Source organism: Saccopteryx leptura, chromosome 8 (assembly GCF_036850995.1).
Source record: "Saccopteryx leptura isolate mSacLep1 chromosome 8, mSacLep1_pri_phased_curated, whole genome shotgun sequence".
Taxonomy (NCBI): domain Eukaryota; kingdom Metazoa; phylum Chordata; class Mammalia; order Chiroptera; family Emballonuridae; genus Saccopteryx; species Saccopteryx leptura.
Window position 1 is genome coordinate 49057721 of NC_089510.1, and position 22463 is coordinate 49080183.

A 22463-nucleotide genomic window follows, 5' to 3' on the forward strand; every position below is an offset into this window, starting at 1 on the left:
GTGTGAATATAGTTCTAATAAAAATCCCAGCAGGGTTTATAATTTTATGGAGGTTAACAAGCTGATTCTAAAATTTATGTGGAAATACAAAGGGAATCGCCAAGAATAACAAAGACTTGAAGAACAAATTTTGAAGATCACCAGATATCGAAAGTTATTATAAAGCTACAACAATTACAACCAGGTAGAATTGACAACGGATAGAAAAACAGACTAATGGAACAGAAGATCCAGGAGCAGACTTCCCAGTGTATGACAGAGGGGACATTGAGCACTAGAGGGAGCAGGATAATCTGTTCGGTAAGTGGTGCTCAGTCTATTAAATATCCTCTGGAAAAGAACAAATCCCATCCATAGGTCACTCCATACACAGACACCAAAGCCAGGTTGATTGTAGCTCTAACTGTGAAATGTTAAACAACAAAATGTCTAGAAGGCAACAGAGAAGAATATCTTCAGGGGAGGAAAAGAGTTCTTAAACATGACAGAATGCACCAGGATAGAGAGAAAGAGTGGATTATTACATTGAAATTAAGAATTTATGTTCATCAAAAGAGACCATTAGAGAAAAATAAAGCAGTCATAAAGTGGGCAAATATATTTGAATATATAAGCAATGAAGAACTTTTAACTTAAATGTTTTAAAAACTCCTTTAAGTCAATAAGCAAAAGCATACAAACAAATAGAGAAACAAACAAGAACTAGAATAGACACTTCACAATAGAGAATATGTGAACGACAAAAACACAAAAGGTACTAAACCTCATTATTCATCAGGGAGATAAAAAATTAAAACTATACAATATGTTGCTACATACACCCCAATCGCTAAATTTTTTTTTTCTAATGGAAATGCCAACTATTGGGGAGGATGAGAAACAGCTAGAATTCTTATACACTGATGATGGGAAAATAAATTGATATAATCTCTTAGGAAAACTGACAATACTTAGGATAGCTGAACCTATGCCTTAGTAATCTAGTCTTAAGTATATATATTACTCACAAAAATTAGGGGGATATTTCAAAATAAATATGAAGCGATAAAATATTCCCTAATTTTTGTGAGCAGTATACCTAGGAAATGTATACATATATGTACCAAAAGGTATGCTCAAGAAGGTTTACAACAGCACTGTTGCTGTTATAAACTAATTGCCCCAAGCTAGAAACTACCCAAAGATCCTCAGTAGTACATGGATAAATAAATTGCCATATATTTATACAACATAGGACTATCTGAGCCACAAAAGTGAACAAACTATTGAGAGAGTGGGAGATGTCCAGGGATCCCCAGCTGTCTGGGCTGTTTGAGTCTTCCCAGATTAGGCCCCAAACACAGGTGTGAAGAAGCTTTGAGATGATTGAAACCCTAGCCACTGCCTGAACGCAGCAGCATGAGAAACCGTGAGTGGGAACAGCCCAGTTGAGACCAGTCAAGCCCCACGTTCATGAGCAAAATACATCATTGTGACTATTTTAAATCACTGTTTTAGTGATGACTGTACACAGCAGTAGGTAGCTGGAATATAAGTTGAAGTATTTAGAGAACTGTAAAAGAGAATATGTTTAATTTATAAATCCACTTTAAATGTTTAAGGAAACATCTAAATTTCTAAAAAATCCCTCTTAAAAACTATTGTTTAAAACTAGGGTCATAAATATAACAAGAGATTTGTAAATTGAACTTAACAGCTTACAGAAAAGGTAGGTTTTAACATTTCTGCTTCCACAAATTGAATTCTAAGAAAACAAAACAAGACGGTGAGAACTTCTTGGATAGCAGACTTCCCTGATCCTTTCGGAAAGTTCAAGGAAACAACAGAGAGAAAGGAACTGGGTGGTGACTGTGTGCTTACTAGGTGCCATGCCGTGTCCTACCTAGGCACTTTACCGAAATCAACTCAAGTAATCCTCACAACAGCCCTGTGAGGTGGGTTTTATAACCCCAGTCTGCAGAGGCAGCGCAGAGAGGCTGTGTATCGCGGCCAGGATTCTGCCGGTAGTCAAGGACGGAACCCGTGCCTTTTGCCCTCTTAGGTGCTTTCTCCTAGCAGGAAAACGTGACGGCCACCTTCTGTGTGCGCCTCAACCTGCCGGTGAGTCCTCCAGGGGGGAGAAGAGGCGTGTGCCGCAAGCACCTTCCTGTGAAGATGAACGTGGCCAGAGAAAACGATGGGCCATAGATCCTTAAAGTTCAGGAGTGTGAACTGGGGCCAAGGGGGCCAGTCCAGTGGACATAACTTGAGGGTGGTTCTGGAGAGGAATTCTAGAAGCTGTGGAAAGAAAAAGAGGGAGGGTTTCAGCACGGTGGCTCCCCATGGCTTGCCTAACTTCCTAGGGGTTTTAGTTGGGTTTTTTCCCTCTACACATTCCCCATGTTTGAACTGCACCCAATGCCTACCACGATAGGAGCAGTTATATCTTTGAATCATTTCATTCTAGAATATTAGGATGAGTCAGCTTTGAAGTTATATGTGCAGTCCTCTCAATTTATAAGTGAAGAGACTAAGAGATCAACCTCTGTTGCCTCCTATGAAGAAGCTATAACCCTGGCCTGTGGTGGCGCAGTGGATAAAGCACCAACCTGGGACGCTGAGGTCACCAGTTCGGGGCCCTGGGCTTGCCTGGTCAAGGCACATATAGGAGTTAATGCTTTCTGCTCCTCCCCCCTCCCCACTTCTCTCTCTCTCTCTCTCTCTCTCTTCTCTCTAAAATGAGTAAATAAAAAAACTTTATTTTAAAAAAAGAAGAAGCTATAGAACTCTACTCCGTAGCACTACTGAATGAGTTTTTAAAAACTCTGTAGGGAAGAATGGTGAGTTTTAGAAGACACTGTCTGTTATTTGTGCAGAGAGGGGTAAGTAGGTTAGGCCTCTGGGACAGGAGTAGAGGAACCTGGGAGTGAGACCCAGCTGCAGGTTGCTGTGACCCAGAGGGCGGGAAGGAGCTGCTGCCTTTAACTGACCAGACTGACTGACCCTGCAGCCTTGGCAGGTGGAGCGGCGCTACCACCTGGAGACCCGGAACCGGACATCCCCAGGTATCACCTGTCATGTCACCTTCAAGGGCAAGTTTTCCACCTAGAAGGCTTTACAGAAAAGTGCTGTTGAACAGCACTGACAGCTCCCAAAGCACCTTGCAGCCAGTTCAGAGGGAAAGAGCCTGAATGTATTGTGATGGTGGCCTGTCTGCTCTTGAATAAACAGAGGAAAACATGACAGCTGCCCATCACGTAGTTGTTCAGGGGGCCGGGGGGCTACTGCAGCTTTCTTAGTGCTTTCACCTTTTTTTTAAACAGAGACAGAGAGAGAGAGAGTCCAAGAGAGGGATAGATAGGAACAGACAGACAGGAATGGAGAGAGATGAAAAGCATCAATCATCAGTTTTTCGTTGTGCATTGCAACACCTTTAGTTGTTCATTGATTGCTTTCTCATATGTGCCTTGACCGTGGGCCTTCAGCAGACCGAATAACCCCTTGCTCGAGCCAGCGACCTTAGGGCTCAAGCTGGTGAGCTTTGCTCAAACCAGATGAGCCCATGCTCAAGCTGGCGACCTTGGGGTCTCGAACCTGGGTCCTTCTGCATCCCAGTCCGACGCTCTATCCACTGTGCCACTGCCTGGTCAGGCAGTGCCTTCACCTTTTTTTGCTGTTCCTTTTGTTGTTCCCTGAAAAACCAGACTGGGGAAACAAAAGGGAGAAATTATATAATTTGTATAATTCTTACAGAAAGGGAGGAGGCAGGAGGAGGGAGATTGTCCAACAACTCCAAACACATATAAATTCCCTATACATTAAACTAGTGCTTTACAACTTACAAACTGCCTTTATATATTTTATCTCAGTTGCTCCTCACACTGCAACCTGGTAAGGAAGACAGAGGTTACCTGTCTACCTGTCTACCTATTCGTAGGTATTAATGATCTATTACACTCTTGGTCCTGTTCTGCAGATGAGGAACTGCTCTTGAAGGTAGTTGAGTGGCAGGACTAGAGTCAGATCTCAGAATCAGAGAATCATAGCATCACAGAGTTAGAAGTCACCTTAATAGCAATCCCCAAAGCATCCTTCTCTTAGAGCCTGAATCACCTTTAAAAATCTCTGAGATGATTTCTTCGTGTTCCCGTTTGAACTCTTTCAGTGACGAGTAACTCACTATTCTGTGAAGCAACCCATTATTAATAGTGAGCTGAAATCCTCCTTATAGCTGCCAGCCTTTAATGCATTTTCATCCTCAAGAACTGCACCAAGTCCCTGGCTGAGCCGCTCAGTGGATAAAGTGTCGACCCCAGCATGCCAGAGGTCATGGGTTCGAGCCCTGATCTGGGCACATACGAGAAGCGATCAATGAGTGCACAAACTAAATGGAATAAGTGAAACAACGAGTTGATGCTTCTCTCTCTCTCTCTCTCCCTCCCTTCTTTCCTACCCCCTCTCACTCTCTACCCCCTATCTCTCTCAAATCGATAGGAATTTTTTTTAAAAACTATTGAGGCAAATGATAATTCCCCTCTTTTTAAAATGTGAAGATATTACTCTTGGCCATTAAACATCTTCCATTCCTTTCACTGTTACTCGTGATTGCCTGGCACAGTGCCGGAAACATACAGGGGTGGGCAGAAGCTGGTTTGTAGTTGTTTGTATGGAAAAAGGCGTGCAGGTTATGATTATTACAACAGCTCTTTGTTTCATGTACTCACAACTGTAAACCTACTTTTGCCCACTCCTGTATACTAGTTACTCAGTAAACGTTTGTTGAATTGGTTCCCTGGCCCTGGTACTCTATTTTGATCCTGGCCTCTTTTCCTGAGCACAGGCAGTCTCTATATTGTAATCTCTTTCTCATTTGTTTTTTTATTTAAATAATGGAGGGAAAGAAAACAATATATACTTTTTACTTTCCAACCACAGAGTTTTCAGCTTACCTTGAACACATACATAATCAAAATCAGCCAAACTTCAGACAGCTCTCAATTAATTAGTGATAATGGACTCATCGTTTGACTTAACTGACCACCTCACAGATGTGGTCCTTGAGCATGTCCTATGAATACGACACCAAGCACTGCGGAGAATGCCCATCGAATTAAGTAAGAAGATCCTAGTGCCGGCGGAGGTTAGTGCGGGATCTAGCTGTCCGACCCCGTGTGAGGATGCTCCCAGCGGCACTCCTTCTGCCCGTTAAGTAGCCCCCGCTGGTCGTTCAAGTCTAGGCACTTCAAGACTGAAAACTGTACTCTCTTCAAAAAAGTCTCCCGTGGGAGCTCTGTTTTTAGTCGGTGTTAAATTTAGTCGGTGACCTCCCTTCGCATAAGAACATCTGCACTGTCATCACACAGTAAGTGACAGACTCTTCACAGGTACAGAATGGAGGGGATTCTGAGCCGAGCAGGACACGCCACCCAGCAGGGAGGAAGATAGTCTTAGGTTAGAAAGGAAATTATCGTGTCATGTGGCAGAGTGCTTGCTGAAAGGCACTCTTGTGTCCCGGGGCTTGAGTCCATTAGACTGCTGGCTGACTGCTTCTCCTTCCCTCCTCTGGACAATCACCCTTTGCTCTCTTCCATACAGCCAAGAGGGCCTTTGGGGACCCATCGGTCAGATGAAGAAAGGCTGGTCAGTGAGGTTGTGTGGTTTGCAAAAAGTAGCAGAGCCAGACGAGGAAGCCTGGTTTCTGGTTTCCGGTTCAGGTCTCTTTCTGTTTATCAGGCTGCCTGCCTCCAAGAGTTTGGGAAGCCTCAGGCATGAAATGCACAGTTGCTGAAAGCTGGAATTTTCACGCTTTCATTTCAGTGGGGTTTCTTTATAGGCAGAGAGAGAAGTATGGATCTTGGAAGAGGCAAGATAAAGAACTAAGCTGGGGGTACAGGGTAGTTTAGGAGAAAGAAGAGAGAGCAAGGCAGGAAAATAGGAGAAAAGGAAAAGAAGGTAGATAGATAAATACATGAACAATAAAATGGAGAAGATGTAGAGGACAAATATGAAGGGAGGAATTAACGAAGAAGAAGGAAAGGGTGTTTCTCTTCTTAAGAGCAGCAAACAGAGGCAACCAAGGCCCAAGGAGAAGTCAGAAAGAGGGAAGACATAAGAGAACACACAGGCACCGGTCAAGAGAAGGCGACGAGGAAGAGCACGAGATCACAGGAGCTGCTGTGAGCTGAGTGTGCACAGGTGGGTAGGTGAGTGGAAGGAGAAGGACCACAGGGCACTGTCTTTATACCTGGCTGGGGTGTGGATGAGTGGGGAGGTGAATAGCAGCATAATGGGAAAGAGGCGATGAAAATGGACAACGCAAATGGAGGAGGTCAACAAAGTGACCTTGGGTGCTAGACAGGTGCTCGGAATTACCCCAGAATTAGCTCACTTATGGTTCTAGGGACACTGGTACCACAGGAGATGACACATTCCAAATCTATAAAACCAAATATCTAACCTCCGAACATTCGCGTGTCTTGCCTCTTTCATTAGTTATGTAACTTGTTTTTCAAAATCTACAAACGTTCACTTATTTACCTTATGTACCCTGGAAACCTTCCTCACCTAGTTCCTCAGGAAATCTGTCAGTGTTTCCCAAAGAACGATGCGATGGGTTTCTCAGGGCCTGCCCCCCTTACTTAGAAAAGGAGGGGAGGCAGACAGAAAGACTCTCACATGTGCCCCAACCAGGATCCACCCAGCAAGCCCCTTACTGGGGATGCTCAGGCAACTGAGCTATTTTTAGCACCTGAGGTGGAGTCTCCACAGAGCTATCCTAAGTGCCTGGGGCCAACTCACTCAAACCAATAGAGCCTTGGCTGCAGGAGAGGAAGAGAGAGAGAGAGAGAGAGAGAGAGAGAGAAAGAGAGAGAGAGAGAGAGAGAGGGAGTGGGGGGGAGGGGTAGAGAAGCAGATTGTCTCTTCCTGTGTGCCCTGACTGGGAATCGAACCTGGGACTACCACATGCCAGGCCGACACTCTACCACTGAGCCAACTGGCCAAGGCCTGCCTGTACCATTTCATTAGTCCTCTGAGATTCGTGCCCACTGCTCCTCACACAGGTGTACTTTGCGGGGAAAAGCAGGCCACTATATACAAATCAGATCATAGTCACAGGCAGTTGGGCAGCATTCAGTTTTCTGCCTGAGTGGTCAGTACGCTTTCCAATGGGGGAGGGGAGAGGAAAGGAAGGGGGGCATTTTCCTTCCAGGACTATTAGCCTATATCATACACCTCCTTGAAATATGAGATTTTAACAGATAACTTCCCAATCCTGGCTAAATAATGGCTGCTTTCTAGAGCTGACTCTATCCCTGGAAGAACCAATAGAAATTAAAACCAGGCCAGCATTTTTTTCCCCTTTAAAATGCATCAGACACACACACACACACACACACACACACAAACGCACACACAAATGCATGCCCAAATAAAATCCCCTCTAGCTATTAGCAGTCTTGCAAAAAGTTTAGCAACCTGTCTCCTTGCTCAGAATGTCAACCAGCCCACTTTCCAAAACGCAATCACATTTAATAAAGAACAAATTAAAAAAAATCCCCTCATGTTTCGCATGCACCTGCAGTGATTTGCTATCTGCAAGGTTGGGTTAGTGTCGCTTTGGCAGACCTCTGAGAGGACAGGCTCCATGAAATGCTTTTGTTTTGCCCTTACAAGCTGAGTTAAGACCACCTGTTGGCAGGGAGGTGTGGCCGCTGCCTTCTGAGTACTTACACAGGATCCTGAGCAGGTGGCTGTGCCCGTGTTATTTCTCCCCTCACCTCATGTACTCCCCATCACTCCTATAATCCATGAACGATTCCGATCCTGACACCTCCTCAAAATCCTCCAGCACCAGACTGGTGGAGTCCTCACCCAGGCCGCCGCTGTCCGGCCGGGACATCCTGGCCCGGGCAGGCTGTGCAGGAGGGTTGGTAGCAGCTGGAGGAGGGGAGCAAGGGGACGACTGCTGGACAGATGTGGGCACGGCCTGAGGAGGAGATGTGGCTGGCTCGTGGGCTTCCTTGTCCTCCTTCTCCGACTCAGGCCCTGAATCTGAAGCAGCGGAACCCAGGACGTGGTAGAGGCTGGGGAGACGGATGTCGAAGCACAGCCCAAATTTAGCAAAGAGCTTCTCGTTGAGAGCGTAGACCTTTTCCGAGATGTCATAGCCCAGCAGGGCCGAGAAGAGACGGGAGATGTATCGCTCTTTGGCCAGAAGAAGGTGGAGACTTTTCCGGGGCCAGGAAATGTAGCTGCACGTGGTCTCGGCAGTCAGAGTGACCTGACAGGGGTCCAGAGCAGAGAGTGAAGGTTCAGACTAGACAATGTGTCCATGGTTAGCAGAGACAAACATGCAGTTACTTGACAAACAACAGTACTTTTATTGAAGAGGCTGCGGGAGCAGCCCTGCCCAGGGCCTTGCCTGAAGGAAGCTCCGTGCATGACCTTTACTTGTGTGCACTGATTGTGCAGGTGGGGTGGGGGACGCTTATCCTCGGCAGGATCCCTGATACCAGCCATTCATTCACTCCCTGGGCCCTCACTCCTGGAGCCTCAGTGTCTACACCGGTTTTCTCGGCTCTGGTAGTCTGTAGTCACAATGGGTTTTCAACTGGGGGTCTGCAGACTGGTGTCCGTCAGCCGGAAATTAACCCTTTCATGGACCAACATGAAATTTCTGGTGGACCACCAGAAATTTCTTGGTTAAAGAGTGAACCACCCAGTGGTTGAAAACCACATGGCGGATATCACTAATGGCTGCAGAAGCGGCTGAGTCTGATGTGATTTCAGAAGAGAGAAGGGGCCTTCTAGTGCTTTGGGAGAAAGATCAGAATGGTAATGACAGCTTGTTTTAAGAATAAAGAAGGATAGAATATTGCAGTAGGGGTGCTAAAAGAGTCAGAAAACATTTTAGTTAGAGAAGAGCTTCCCTGGGTAGTTAGGTATGCCACGCTGCAGCAAGTAGACCGAACATTATTAGCCTGGGACTCAGGTCCATGAAGTTGCCCTGGACTTGGCCACTACAAGTAACCAGAGAGATCTGACTGCTAAGGTCAGAAAAAGGGCACACAGGAAGGGGAAGTCTTCACAGTACAAAGTCAAAGGGCACCCCACTCTTCGTCGATTTAGTCATCTAGGGCAGTGATCCCCAACCTTTTTTGGGCCACGGACTGGTTTGATATCAGAAAATATTTTTGTGGACCGACCTTTAGGGTGGGACGGATAAATGTATCATGTAACCCAGACAAACGTCAAGAGTGAGTCTTAGATGGATGTAACAGAGGAAATCTGGCCATTTTTAAAAAATAAAACATCTTTTGGACTTAAATATAAATAAAATGGAAATAATGTAAGTTATTTATTCTTTCTCTGTGGACCTGTACCAAATGGCCCACAGACTGGTACCAGTCCGCGGCCCGGGGGTTGGGGACCACTGATCTAGGGGATGCCAAGCTAAATTTTACTTGTAGGGTAAATAATGTGTGCCTGGCACACAGTAGGTGCTTGATAAATCCTTGTTAAAACAATGATGGGTGGTAAAGCTAGGGTTAAAATGGAAACATGCTTAGGATAGTGAAGGACAAGAGCAGGGGTCCCCAAACTACAGCCCACGGGCCACATGCGGCCCCCTGAGACCATTTATCCGGCCCGCCACACTTCCGGAAGGGGCACCTCTTTCATTGGTGGTCAGTGAGAGGAGTAAAGTGCGGTGTCGCTCACGTACAGTACTACTTCCGGTGACGTGGGACGTATGTGTCACAGCTCCGGAAGCGCGTCCTATCACTTGTTAGGGCTAGCAGTGACAAATATGGATCTGGACATTGACTATCTCATTAGCCAAAAGCAGGACCATAGTTCCCATTGAAATACTGGTCAGTTTGTTGATTTAAATTTACTTGTTATTTATTTTAAATATTGTATTTGTTCCCATTTTGTTTTTTTAGTTTAAAATGAGATATGTGCAGTGTGCACGGGGATTTGTTCATAGGTTTTTTTTTATAGTCCGGCCCTCCAACGATCTGAGGGACAGTAAACTGGCCCCCTGTGTAAAAAGTTTGGGGACCCCTGGATAGACTCGCACAATTTTTAAGAATCTGAGTGACCAAAATAACAGTGAGAATATTGGAAGAGTTCATGACAAAAATTTGGGAATGGAGACAGTGGATATGATGACAATGATAGCAGCTAATATTTATTGAGAGGTAACTCAGTTGCCAGGCACTGATTCAAGTTCTGTATATGGATTATCTCATTAAAGGTAGGGTTGGCTTTACATTCTTTCTTAGAGAGTTTATACAATCCTTACGGTTCCTGCCTTACCTACCAGCTCTGCCACTGTCCTCCTCTCTGCTCCAGCTCCCCTGCACTACCCCCTCTTCCATTTTCTCTGCTCACTTCCTCCTAATCATCAGCACTGAACATAGGGCCTTAGTCACCTCATCAAGGCCAGAAGCTGGTTTAAAGTTTCAGCTTTATCCCTTTCCTAGCTCTGTGACATCAGACAAATTACTTAATCTCTCTGAGCATGTTGCTTCAGGAGAAAGAATTGTGAAAGTAAGAAGCACTCACAATCCAGCCTACTAACGGTTTAGCAAGCCGTGGTCCCTCTCTGCCACAGCCTGCACTTTCGATATGCTCACTAACAATGCCCAAGCAGGAAATCAGAGTACTGATGATGGAATGGGTGTGCCTAAGAGCTAGTTTGGATGTAAACTATGTCCTTAGGGCCAAACACAAAGATTGTAGGTGTACTTTTGAACATGCTGTTACTTCTTCCATCTTAAAATTAGTCAAAATTTAAGAAAATGAAATTCTTTGCCCTGGCCAGGTGGCCCAGTGGACAGAGCATCGTCCTGGCACCCCAAGGTCATGGGTTTCGTCCCTGGTCAGGGCACATACGAGAAGCAACCAACGAGCACACAACTAAATGGAGCGTCCAAGTTCAATAATGAGTTGATGCTTCTTTTTCTCTCTCTCTACTCCCTTTCCTTCCCCTCTTCTTCTCCCTCTCTCAAATCAATGGAAAGATTTTTAAAAAGTGAAAATCCTTTTTCCTCACCTCATATCTTTGGTGAGCTATCACTCCATTCATTTGTTCTCCTTTTCAGCAAAACTCCATAAATGATATTGTCTCTACTTTCCTTCTCTAACTCCTCTTACCCTGTTACACCAGTAGGGCTTGGCCCTAGCAGAGCACAGACACTGTTCTTGCTGAGGTCACCCGTGACCTCTAAGTTGCAGCAGTCAGCTCCATGGCATGTTCCACGCTGTTGGCCGCTCCCTCCTCTTTGATACACTTTTTTTCCTTGACTCCCAGGATGCCATGCTCTTTTGGTCCAATCTCCTGATTAATCCTTTACAGCTTCCTTTGCTGCTTCCTTTTTTTTTTTCTCTCCAACTTCTAAACACTAGAGCATCCCAGGGCTTGGTTCTTGAACCCCTCCTCTGCCTAAACACAGTCACTTGGTGATCTTGTCCAGCCCAGCAGCTTTACATATCATTTGTATGCCTATAGTTCCCAAATTTATGTCTCCACCTCAGGCCTCACCTCTTAATTCCAGACTCAAATACCCAACTGCCTGTGCAGCATCTCTATTTAAATGCCCACAGATGGTACAAATCTAATATATTCCAAATTGAACTTCCTCTCTTGCCCCCATACCAACTCTATCTACACTTCCCTTATCTCATTTGATTGCTGCTTCCTCCTTCTAGTTGTTCTGGCCAAAAGCCTTAGTTTACCTTGATCCTCTTTTTCTCACACACTACATCTAATGTGTTAAGAAATTCTTTTGGCTCTAGCTAGAAAATATATGCTCTGCCCTTATCACCTCCCTGATTTCCTCTCCTGCTATCTCCTCCCCTCCCTCTCTCTGTCCCAGAAGCACTGACCTCCTTTCCATACCTCAAATGTGCTAGCCCATCCTATCACTGGGCCTTTGCACAGACTCTTCCCACTCTCTGATATACTCTTTTCCCAGATAGTCAGAGTTCACAGTATCAGATGTCACTAGCTCAACAAAAACTTCCATGACCTTATTTAAAATTGCAAATGTCTCCTTTACACTACTCTATTTTTAAAAATAGCAGTTATAATATTTTAACATTCTTTATAATTTATTTATTCATTGTGTGTATGGCTTATTTTTTCCTCCCCCACTAAAATATAAATTACATGAAGGCAGGGGACCTTCATCTGTTCTGTTCACTGAAATATTCTAAGTACCTTTAACAGTGCTTGATATATGATAAGTATACATATCACTGAAGTGAACGAATGAATCAGGCAGAGAGTACCCAACTTGTATGTTGTTAAAGAACCTAATGTCACTTTCTCATGTCCTGTATAAAATCCTTCTCCAAAGGTCTTCAGGAAACCTGTCTGTTAACTTACTGTTTCACAAGGTTTTTCTTTAATTCTCACCTCAGCGTTTGGTTGAATGAATTAAATAAGGTAACATAGGTAAAATTGAGAGGTGTGATGAAATGTTGATTAATTTCTGGAAAGCACATTAAGAATTATGATTCAGGCAGTCACTGTGGATTGACCCCTTAGTCATCATCAAAGAGTATAATTGCAAAAGTCAAAGACAAGATGAACTATAACTTGAGACAACACCTGACATTTGCAAAGAGGAAATGGGACTTTACACAGCAAGTGTGTGGGTCTCATTGCTCTCAAATGAGGTGTATGCTAAAAATATAAATGGGAAGGATATGACAGTACCTGTACGCCAGGCTGATAGGCCATCTGGGGTTATAGCCCTTCCTTTCAAGAATAACTTAGGGGAGGACACTCAGCTTACCCACCACCTGTTGCTCAGTGTCACTGTCAGAAGCAGAGCCTGGCCCTACTGGCTCAGAATCTGACTCAGCCCTCTTGCAGGTTCTTGTGGCCTTGGGCGGAGTTCTGACAGGAGACTGCTGGGCTAGTTGGAGACTGTGTGTGTGTGCGTGTGTGTAGGAACCTGCTCAGAGGGTGATCTAAAGCTGGTGGTCCTGACAGTAGGATCAGGATTCCCTCTCGGGCTCTGTCCTCACAGAGCCAGGAGTCAGGGTGGGACGGAAGCAGGACCAGTCAGGTGGCCCTGCCTGGCATGTGTCTATTCTGGGGTTGGCTCATATGCTAGCCTGAGAGACTCCCTGATAGGAGTGGTAGGAGACACATGGAACCTACTGCTGGCAAACTATCTGGACAGGGGAGTCCCTATAACAGTGTGTGTGTGTGTGTGTGTGTGTGTGTGTGTGTGTGTGTGTAAACTAATCTCCTGGTGATGCTCTCATTAAAAAAAAATCAGAAATAGTAGCACTAGGCAGCTTGGCTTTGCCATCTTCTAGATGATTTGGGGCAAATTACTTGATAAGCCTCAGTTTCCTCATCTGTAAAATGGGGTAATAATAATATCCAACCCAGACAATTGTTGTGAGAATCAATATGGCAATATAACATGTAGTGCCTAGTACATGCTAACCATTCAGTAAGTGAGAACTACAGAGAAGGTAACTGAGGTCTGAGTATTGACAGGGAAGAGAGGAGGGGACAAGCAGTCAGGGCCCCGCCTTGGAGTATGTCTGTGAATGCCCCGGCTGCCCATTGCCAAGCCGCTCCAGCCAACCTTTACTGAATGCTACTGAATGTCCTTCAGAGCTGGAGAGAGGGAGAGGGAGAAGCCCAGATTTCTACCTCCGGGTTCACTGCACGGAAGACAGAGGAAGGCAGATGATCAGAACAGAGAGTGCTGTGTGCACCAGTCAGCATAAGTAAGAAGAACGGAGAGGCACACAGGCAGGAACGGCAGGCTATGGGGAAGGAGCTGCTGAGGTCAATCTGGGCAGGCCTCGGAGGACGTGAGACGCCAGCGCCTCACTGCGATGGGGGACACGCATTTCAGGAGGAAGGGACAGTAAGGGCTGAGGCATAGCCACGGCAAAACAACGTGCTGGCTGGAGGGCGGTGCTGCTCGTTCCCTCTGGCTGCAACGAGCAGGAAGTGTGAGGGCGAGGGGCTGCAGATGTGGCTGGACATCACTAACGGTCCCGAATTACTCTCTAAGAAGTGTGAGCTTTTATACTGCCGTCACTGGGGTCTTCTGGAAGAGTTTCCGGCCCAGGCGTGACATGGTCCACCTGTCAGAGGTCAGTACCCTCCGCACCCCACCTCCTCCAGGAGGCCGGGCACTGTCTCCGTGGGACAGCGCTCCCACCCCAGCATCAGAGTGGCAGTGGTTCCAAGGACAGGTGTCAGCGGGGAAGGATGGTGTGGGGGGGGGGTGCAGGGTTACAGTGGGATGAGTAGGGCGGCACGGCACGGCCATGGGCTCCCTGTTACCTGGAACACCCCTTCCTCAGAGGGCTGCAGTGACTCCCACTCGGGAGAGTCCATGAACTGGTAGGGAAAGATGTAGTGCAGAAACTGCCCGTCCTGGCTCACACGAACCCTGGCAAGGGAAAGAAGAAAAATGGAATGGCTACCCAAGTCCTCGTCAAAGTCTAAATGACATATTAAAAACTGGGAATGATTAGGATCCAGTATGGGTTTTTTCTTCTTTTCCCCAGAAAACTCAAGAGTTTTAGCTTCAACCTGTCTTCTAAAGTGAGTTATAACAAGAAAGGTACTGTCTCTCTTGGGTAAAGGGAGCAGGTAAAACGACCTCTAAGGAGCAGCTGAGGTCACCAATGGATCTAAAATATTTAGAGTGGATAGATAACTGTTTCAGCAATGCGGACAATTAAGTGCATTGCTGTGGGAGACGGTGGGTCAAACACGTCTCCTGAGATCCTAGACAACACACTTCCATCTGAGTATGTACCAGCTGTTTTGGACGACTCTGCAGTCACAGTCAAGCTGGGTGGAGAAAAAGTCCATATATTCATGGAATTTTTGATACCACAGGGCAAGAGGATTATGGCAGAGTATGACTGCTGAGTTATCTGCAAACAGATGTGTTTCGAGTCTGTTTTGCAGTGGTTTCTCCATCCTCACCGGAAAGTGTGAAAGAAAGGTGGATGTCTGAGACAAAACACCGCTGTCCAAAGGCTCCTTCCTTGCTGTTGGGACCCAAACTGATCTCAGAAACGAACCCTCTACTCCTGAGAAACGTGCCACTCCGCAGACTGCCAGGACGCTGGCCGTGACCCGAAGGCCATCGTGTGCGTGGAGTGTTCTGCACTCACACAGAAAAGCTTGGAGAATGGATCTGACACAGCGCTGTCGGCTGCCCTGGAGCCTCCAGAACCGAAGAAGGTGTGTGCTGCTATGAACGTCTCTCCAGAGACCTTTCTACACACCTGGCGTCAGCATCATCCTGAGAGCAGTGCTTAAATCAAACTCAAGTTTAAAAGTGGAAGTTTATGTCTGCCACGACAAATGCCTTGCACCTGCCCACATGTGAGACAAGGCCCATCGGCATGCCCCCCCCACCACCATACTAGTTAATTTTGCGTAATTGTGTATGGCCAGAAAAGTAATCAGTACTAGTTTCATATTGTTGTTTCAATTTTTTTTCTTTCAGTTTAAAAAGCAAGGCATGCTTGTGATGACTCTGTATGGCAGTCATACTCTGCCATAATCCTCTTGCCCTGTGGTATCAAAAATTCAGGTTGTTGAAGCTGCTCCCAGGTTCCACCCTGAAGAATGATCTATGACACCTGTTTTATTTTGTGTGTGTGTTTGTTTGTTTTGGGAGGGATGGGGTTTGTTAGTGTTTAGTCATTTTTAAAACATTATTAACCATTGACCAGCCCTTTGGGAAGGAGGATGAGTGATTCCACATTCCACTTCTCAGATCTGGTTTAGAAAGTGTGTGCCCCACCTGCTCTTAGGAAGGCACATAGTAAATGCTTCACATAACAACATATTCCTGTGTGTGTGTGTGTGTGTGTGTGTGTGTGTGTGACAGAGACAGAGAGAGAGAGAGATACAGAGAGGGACATAAAGGAAGAGAAATGAGAAGCATCAATTCTTTTTTGCAGCACCTTAGTTGTTCATTGATTGCTTTCTTATATGTGCTTTGACCAGGGGGGCTCCAGCAGAGCAAGTGACCCCTTGTTTAAGCCAGCGACCTCTGGGCTCAAGCCAGGGACCAGGGGGTTATGTCTATGATCCCATGCTCAAGCCAGTGATGCCATACTCAAGCTGGGAGCCGTTGCTCAAGCCAGATAAGCCTGAGTTCAAGCTGGTGATCTCAAGATTTCAAACCTGGGTCCTCTGGGTCCCAGTCCAACGCTCTATCCACTGCACCACCACCTGGTCAGGCAACATACTCCTTTTTTTTTTTTTTTTTTGTATTTTTCTGAAGTTGGAAATGGGGAGGCAGTCAGACAGACTCCCGCATGCGCCCGGCCGGGATCCACCCGGCATGCCCACCAGGGGGGCAATGCTCTGTTGCGACCAGAGCCATTCTAGCGCCTGAGGTAAGGCCATGGAGCCATCCTCAGCACCCGGGACAACTTTGCTCCAATGGAGCCTCGGCTGCGGGAGGGGAAGAGAGAGACAGAGAGGAAGGAGAGGGGGAGGGGTGGAGAAGCAGATGGGCGCCTCTCCTGTGTGCCCTGGCCGGGAATCGAACCCGGACTCCTGTACACCAGGCCAATGCTCTACCACTGAGCCAACTGGCCAGGGCCAACAAACTCCTTTCTTAAAGTCGCCTTTTCAATCCACCCTCAAGTAGGTCCAGTATTTCATAAAACCCATGAAAGTGAGCGAACTGTCTTGCCCTCCTCTTTTCCAGGTAGCACTATATATAAATTTCCTTGCCTTTCAAGAAAATTTGTTAGCTATTTGATGATTTTTTTGAAGCTAACTTCTAACTTCTTTCATGGATAAGTGAAAAGTATTGTATCTCTTGAAATACACCAAATTGGGTTGAGTACATAATTTAAAAAAACATTTTTTACTCATCAGTCATTGTCTTATATGCTTACCATAGAAGTGCAGCTTAATAGCGTATATAGTGTTCCTACACATGGCTGAAGACCTGTATAGATGACGGGTGGGGCTCAGAGATCGATGTTTGTGGGATGATTCACATCCTCTTTCAAGTTACCAGCTTCAGTAAGAAGCTAGGGGTGGGGTGGGGTGGGGTGGAGAGAACATTTACCGACATGGGGACCAGCTAGGACAATCCCCTTATTTCTGTTTTGCATGGGGAACCGTGAAACAGCCAACTGAGGCTCTCTAGTTTAATAAAAACCATGGAGAGAGTCTTTTGAAGACTCTTCGTAAGTGTCAATAGGGATTTTATCAACTTATTTTGATTGCAGTTTCCAATATTTAAAAATGTCTAGGTGATCTTCTCCACCTTCCCCGAATCCCAATTCCCGTAGATTCATTAGTGTGGAGGCAATGCTTTCTCGTGTCTCAATTCTTTGTATATGCATTCTTTCCAGATGCATTAAACAAACAAACACCCTACAAAAAAAAAAAAAGAAAAAGAGCTCTAAGGTACACCCTGTCAATTTGGAGAGAGCTATTATTCCATCATTTCTGGAGCTTTATTGGCTAAACACATATTCAGAGCACCTCCTGTGTCCTGGAGGCCTGGAAATGCAGAGGTGGGTATGATCTGATCTTTGCCTTTAAGGATTTCACAAACATTGGAAGTCCCAGGCACATAAATAACTGCAAGTCAATGTGTGCTACTGTAGAATAGAATGTGTCTCTGCATAGTCTGTTTCCTCTAGATGGACTTCTGCCTAATCCCCACTTTCTCCTCCGGTCTCAGCATAAACATTCCTTCTTCTGGAAAGTCTTGTTGGACTGCCCCAGAAAAGTCAGGTCTGCCGGTTACATGTTCTGATTGCACTTTGCATTTCTCCCTGAATATGTTATATCTATTACTTACCACTATGTCAAACATTAATTATTGCCTTTCTTGATAGACTGTCAGCTCCATCAGTACAAGGACAATATTTTTCATATTTTAACACTGGATCTCTAGTCCCTAACTCTCCTGAATATTTTTGGAAGGAGGGAAGGAAGAAAGGAAGAGAAGGAGGGAGAGAACAAGGAATGATCGAACAAATGAACTCACTTGTGTCACCATAAAAATGGACCAAAAATCTTAAAGGAAAGCTTCACAAATAAAGGAAAAAAGAGAACAGAAGAGAAGGAGGCTGTTGTGGTATCTGTCAGAGCCTCCCAGCATTTCTTGAAGAAAGGAATTAGCCACTCCAGCAAGCCACCGAAGAGCACCTGAAATGTGATGACTGTGACTCACATCTAATGAAACTGCATGGCTCCCTGAAGCTGTTTAAATTGGTGTGCTACCTTATTTATCATTCCGTCTCCCAGGTGGACAGGTCATTTCCTCCTATGAGAGTAGTTTAGACAGTTAGTTGGCTGTTCAGGATGTGGGAACTGTGCTTTGAATAATATATGACAGATGCCCTGGCCGGTTGGCTCAGTGGTAGAGCGTCGGCCTGGCGTGCAGAAGTCCTGGGTTCGATTCCCGGCCAGGGCACACAGGAGAAGCGCCCATCTGCTTCTCCACCCCTCCCCCTCTCCTTCCTCTCTCTCTCTCTTCCCCTCCCGCAGCGAGGCTCCATTGGAGCAAAGATGGTCCGGGCACTGGGGATGGCTCCTTGGCCTCTGCCCCAGGCGCTAGAGTGGCTCTGGTCGCGACAGAGCGAGGCCCCGCAGGGGCAGAGCGTCGCCCCCTGGTGGGCAGAGCATCGCCCCCTGGTGGGCGTGCCGGGTGGATCCCGGTCGGGCGCATGCGAGAGTCTGTCTGACTGTCTCTCCCCGTTTCCAGCTTCAGAAAAGTACAAAATAATAATAATAATAATAATATATGACAGAAACCCTCCCACAGCTACACAGGGTGATACATTTTGAGGAAGTCACTTTCTAAGTACTGTATTGAAGAGAATGATTAGCCTTCATTTAAGTGAAAGAGAAGCCTGAAGTTTCAGCTATGGTTTCCAGGTAAGAGTCTGCATGTGAAATGGGGAGAGCAGCACAAGAACCCCCACTTCCTGGCACGGAGATTTTGTCTTCTGCTTTAAGGCATTTGGTGCCTCACTTTAACCAGCCAAAGGTACAGGAGTCTCTTTTAAAACTGGAACTTGCTCATTGACTAGCGGCCTCTTCCCCCAGCTCGAACTTAGCAAAATTGAGGCAGAATAGCATTGAAAGATAACAAAACAAAACTCTTGAAAAGCAAGAAATAAAAAATCGAAATGACCTAATTTCTGACGTTGATTTTTGATGCTAAGTATTTGAGAAAAAACCACACTGAGGGAGCATGCCCCTCTGTCCCCTTGTAGAGAAAACAGCTGTGGTTAGGCTTCCCCGCTTGTTTTCTGGCTGCAAGCACTCGGCATGATTAGTGCGTGAGCATGTGGCAGGAAGCCACGTGTGTGTGTGGCCTAAGTAAGGCTATGGATACTTTCCTTCCGTGAGGATCGCTTGCCTGCCACCGCGCGGGGCAGTTTTTCTGATTGCTGGCCTGCCACTGTGACGGGCGGTTTTCCCGTTAGCTCTTCTGCCTGCTGTGAGAAGCAGTTTTCCCCTGTTTGCTCGAGTGCATCATTGTGAAAATCCAACAAAAGGGAATAGCCCAGCGCCTTTCAGTTCCACATTTCTTCTGTGGTCTGCCTGAATCCAGTGTGAACCTGCCTGGCCTCAGCCACCAACATGACACCCATTCACAGGGAAGTAGTCTTATCCAAGTTCACGGTCAAACCATCATAGAAAAGATTACCTGAATCATGCAATCATCATAACCTATTTCCATAAGTGAGTACCATATAAGTGGAGTGGGCGTGTCTCCCACCAGCTTCAATTCACTCCTTTGAATAGAGAGGAGCTGCTATGAGCACTCATAATAAAATAAAATTTCTCTCCACAAAATCTGTTAGCTCTTCCAACCCAGGACCTCTGAGTCCAAACAAAATAAAAGGTATATATATGTAAAACGTTTAGTTCTAAACATTAGTAGATAAATGCATATTATTACTAGTAGTAGTTGTCATAGTACCATCATCATCCAACTCTTTATTTTTCCATTGTGTGGTTGGTCTCCTTACCTGGTTTCATTTTTCCCCTTGGACTAGAGCCTTCTGATTACCGTCTTATCTTTTCTACCACGTTCTCTTGGTCTCAAGAAGGCAGGGGAGGGAACTGAAGACAAAGCTTTTGAAATGCTTCGCTTGCTTTCCACAGAGCCAGCCCCAGTTCTCCAAGTTTTCTGCTCAGCTCCACATCGAGTCCCACTAAGGCAATATTTCAAAGAATCCACGTTTGCCTACCAAGGTGCAGCACAGAACCCTGTGATATTTTTCCAGGATATACCGGCTGACGGCCAGCATTCATGTAGTCTGACTGGGCATTCATGCAGGCTGACTAAGACCATTTCTGCTCGTGTCTGTCAGCCTTCTAGAAGGAGTCAGCCAGGTGTCTTCACCAAATCTTAATGAGACACGTGTGGCAATCATACTTTCCTCCTTACTATCTGGCCTTCAGATTTACAGCCTCTTACTTCTTGGCCTGTAAGAAACTCAACAGAACTACCAGGAATAGAAAATCAGACGAGGGGTATTCCCTTCCACGCCTGGGTGTGCACAGAACGGCTTTACCACACAGTCTGTGCAGGATATTAGCCTCAACATCGTTGATGCCCCAGCAGAGTAGGGGTCACAGGAAACCCCCTTCATTTTGAAATGCGTTGCTTGCTTTCCACAGAGCCAGCCCCAGGTCCTGCACATTGTTGACACTTGACAAATGTTGAATGGACATGGAACAAAGTAATCTTATTGAAGTGTTCAGTTTTCTAAAGCTTACAGAGCTATTGCTGCAGCTTGGGCATAAGACACTGCTGTGTGTGTGTGTGTGTGTGTGTGTGTGTGTGTGTGTGTGTGTGTGTGAGTGTGTGTGTGTGAGTGTGTGTGTGTGTGTGTGTGGTTATTTTAGACCCAGGCTCCAGAAGCACTCAACAGACACCTCCCAGCAGCAGGTGGCCACACAAACCTTCCTGCCAACCGAGAAGATGCTTCATGATCTAATGTCCACTGGGAAAATACTAACAAAGAGGAAGCAAATTCACGCTTAGGAAAAGCTATCTATTTTGGCTTGTTTGACATGCCACATCCTTCCCTAAATGGAAAGGGACACGAAATGGAAAGGGACTCGCTGGGAAGTGAGCAGTGTGGGCAGTGAGAGCAGCTTACCGGCCGGCGAGCAGCAGGGACAGGCGGTTGATGGGTGTCTCACCCTCCACAGCGTAGGTCTGCTCGGCGGCCAGAGTCAAGACCTGCTCCTCGCAGCAGCAAACAATCTCCTTGTACGCCTGCAGGGGGACCTGCAGGGGGACGCACAGCGTCTTGTAGAGGAGCTCGAACTCCTCAGGGAGGGTGTCCTTGCGCAGGCGGTAGACCAGGTATGCCAGCTGGAGCAGGCAGGCCACCACCAGCAGGAAGTTCCAGATGACAATGTCCAGGCTGCAGGCATCGAACCAGCCCCACAGAATACAGCACACATAGCCAGTGGCCAGGAAGCCAAAGAAATAGAAGCATCCATATACCCCACTGCCCCCCATAAAGCCCAGAAGCAAGAAGCAGTTAGCCAGGTGGTAGACAGCCCCTTCCAGATCCTGCTTCCAGCCAATGCACACCAGCCCCTGCCAGAGATGCTGGCCCACCGTGCTGCTGTTGGCACTCATCTTCAGGGCGTCCCGAAGCCTTGCCGGGCTCTAGACCGGCCACACATAGGAATTCAGAAAATGGATGAGTCGGCCTTCGAGGTGCCTTCTCACCTCCGGCTTCTCACCACCAGCTCCACCTTTCCTAGAAGGAATGCTTCTGGTAGCTTTGGGAACGCAAGGCAGGACATAGTACACTTCATGGAGAGTCGTAAAACTTTTTATCCTCTCTCCCCTTCCTGCAGAGCCCTGGCAAGCTTCCTTGGCTCCAGATTCTGTGGGCCAGTCTTCACATTTGGCTCTTAGCAGAAAACCTAAATTTTCTAGAGGAAAGGACAGGCCTATAGGCCTGAAAACTCCAGCAGCAAGGGCTAAGAAAGGGGCCACATCCTGCTCTGTTTTCCCCAGACAGAATGAGGAGAGCCCGGCACAGAAGGCACACTTGTGTTCTGTTTGGAATGCGTCTCTCTTGGCACCGGAAGAAAGGGTGACCCCAGATGGATACCATGTTTGGAATTGGAATCCAAGAGGTACTGGCAGTGAGAAAAAACAGGCCAGGCACATAGGCAGGCTGGCAGAGCACTTAACATACCTCCCCAGAGGACAAGATAAGACCTCGGGGCAAGAGAGGCAGGCAGGGCGGACACAGGAAAACTAAGCACAGAATTTACTACAATGCAGGCAGGACACTGTCCGGGGCTCCCTGTGGGGACGGACAGGGGCTCCCTTGAGGGAGAAGGACACATCAAAATAGGAAAGTATGGGACTATTATCAGAAAAAATCCTAACAGTGAGAACTGGAAAATCCCTTGAAGACCTTTATTAAGCAGGTTGTAAATATCACTA

The 22463-nt window shown here is 46.4% G+C and overlaps 2 protein-coding genes and 1 pseudogene across 3 annotated transcripts in view; 1 reads left to right on the forward strand and 2 right to left on the reverse strand.

Annotated features, from left to right (window-relative positions):
* Positions 1 to 22463, reverse strand: part of COX17 (cytochrome c oxidase copper chaperone COX17) — a 66253-nt gene that overhangs the window by 23084 nt on the left and 20706 nt on the right. The window lies entirely within an intron of this gene.
* On the reverse strand, positions 2038 to 22044 carry POPDC2 (popeye domain containing 2). Of its 2 annotated transcripts, none has more exons than XM_066347546.1 (4): positions 21148 to 22044; positions 14309 to 14417; positions 7852 to 8260; positions 2038 to 2277 (listed from the first exon to the last, which is right to left on the reverse strand). In XM_066347546.1, the coding sequence occupies exons 1-4, from the start codon at positions 21636 to 21638 to the stop codon at positions 2192 to 2194; spliced, it is 1095 nt and encodes a 364-aa protein (XP_066203643.1). In that variant the 5' UTR covers positions 21639 to 22044; the 3' UTR covers positions 2038 to 2191. The 2 variants fall into 2 exon arrangements, with proteins under 2 accessions (XP_066203643.1, XP_066203642.1); XM_066347545.1 differs by having other exon boundaries at positions 7711 to 8260.
* On the forward strand, positions 14699 to 15301 carry LOC136380032 (cell division control protein 42 homolog pseudogene; annotated as a pseudogene).

Excerpts from the sequence above, each read along its gene's own strand:
- POPDC2 (XM_066347545.1), bottom strand. The coding sequence starts at position 21,638 with ATGAGTGCCAACAGCAGCACGGTGGGCCAGCATCTCTGGCAGGGGCTG. Across the intron at positions 14,418-21,147 it reads TCCCTGCTGCTCGCCGGCCG|GGTTCGTGTGAGCCAGGACG; the intron begins GTAAGCTGCTCT and ends TTCCCTTGCCAG. Across the intron at positions 8,261-14,308 it reads CTGAGGAAGGGGTGTTCCAG|GTCACTCTGACTGCCGAGAC; the intron begins GTAACAGGGAGC and ends GACCCCTGTCAG.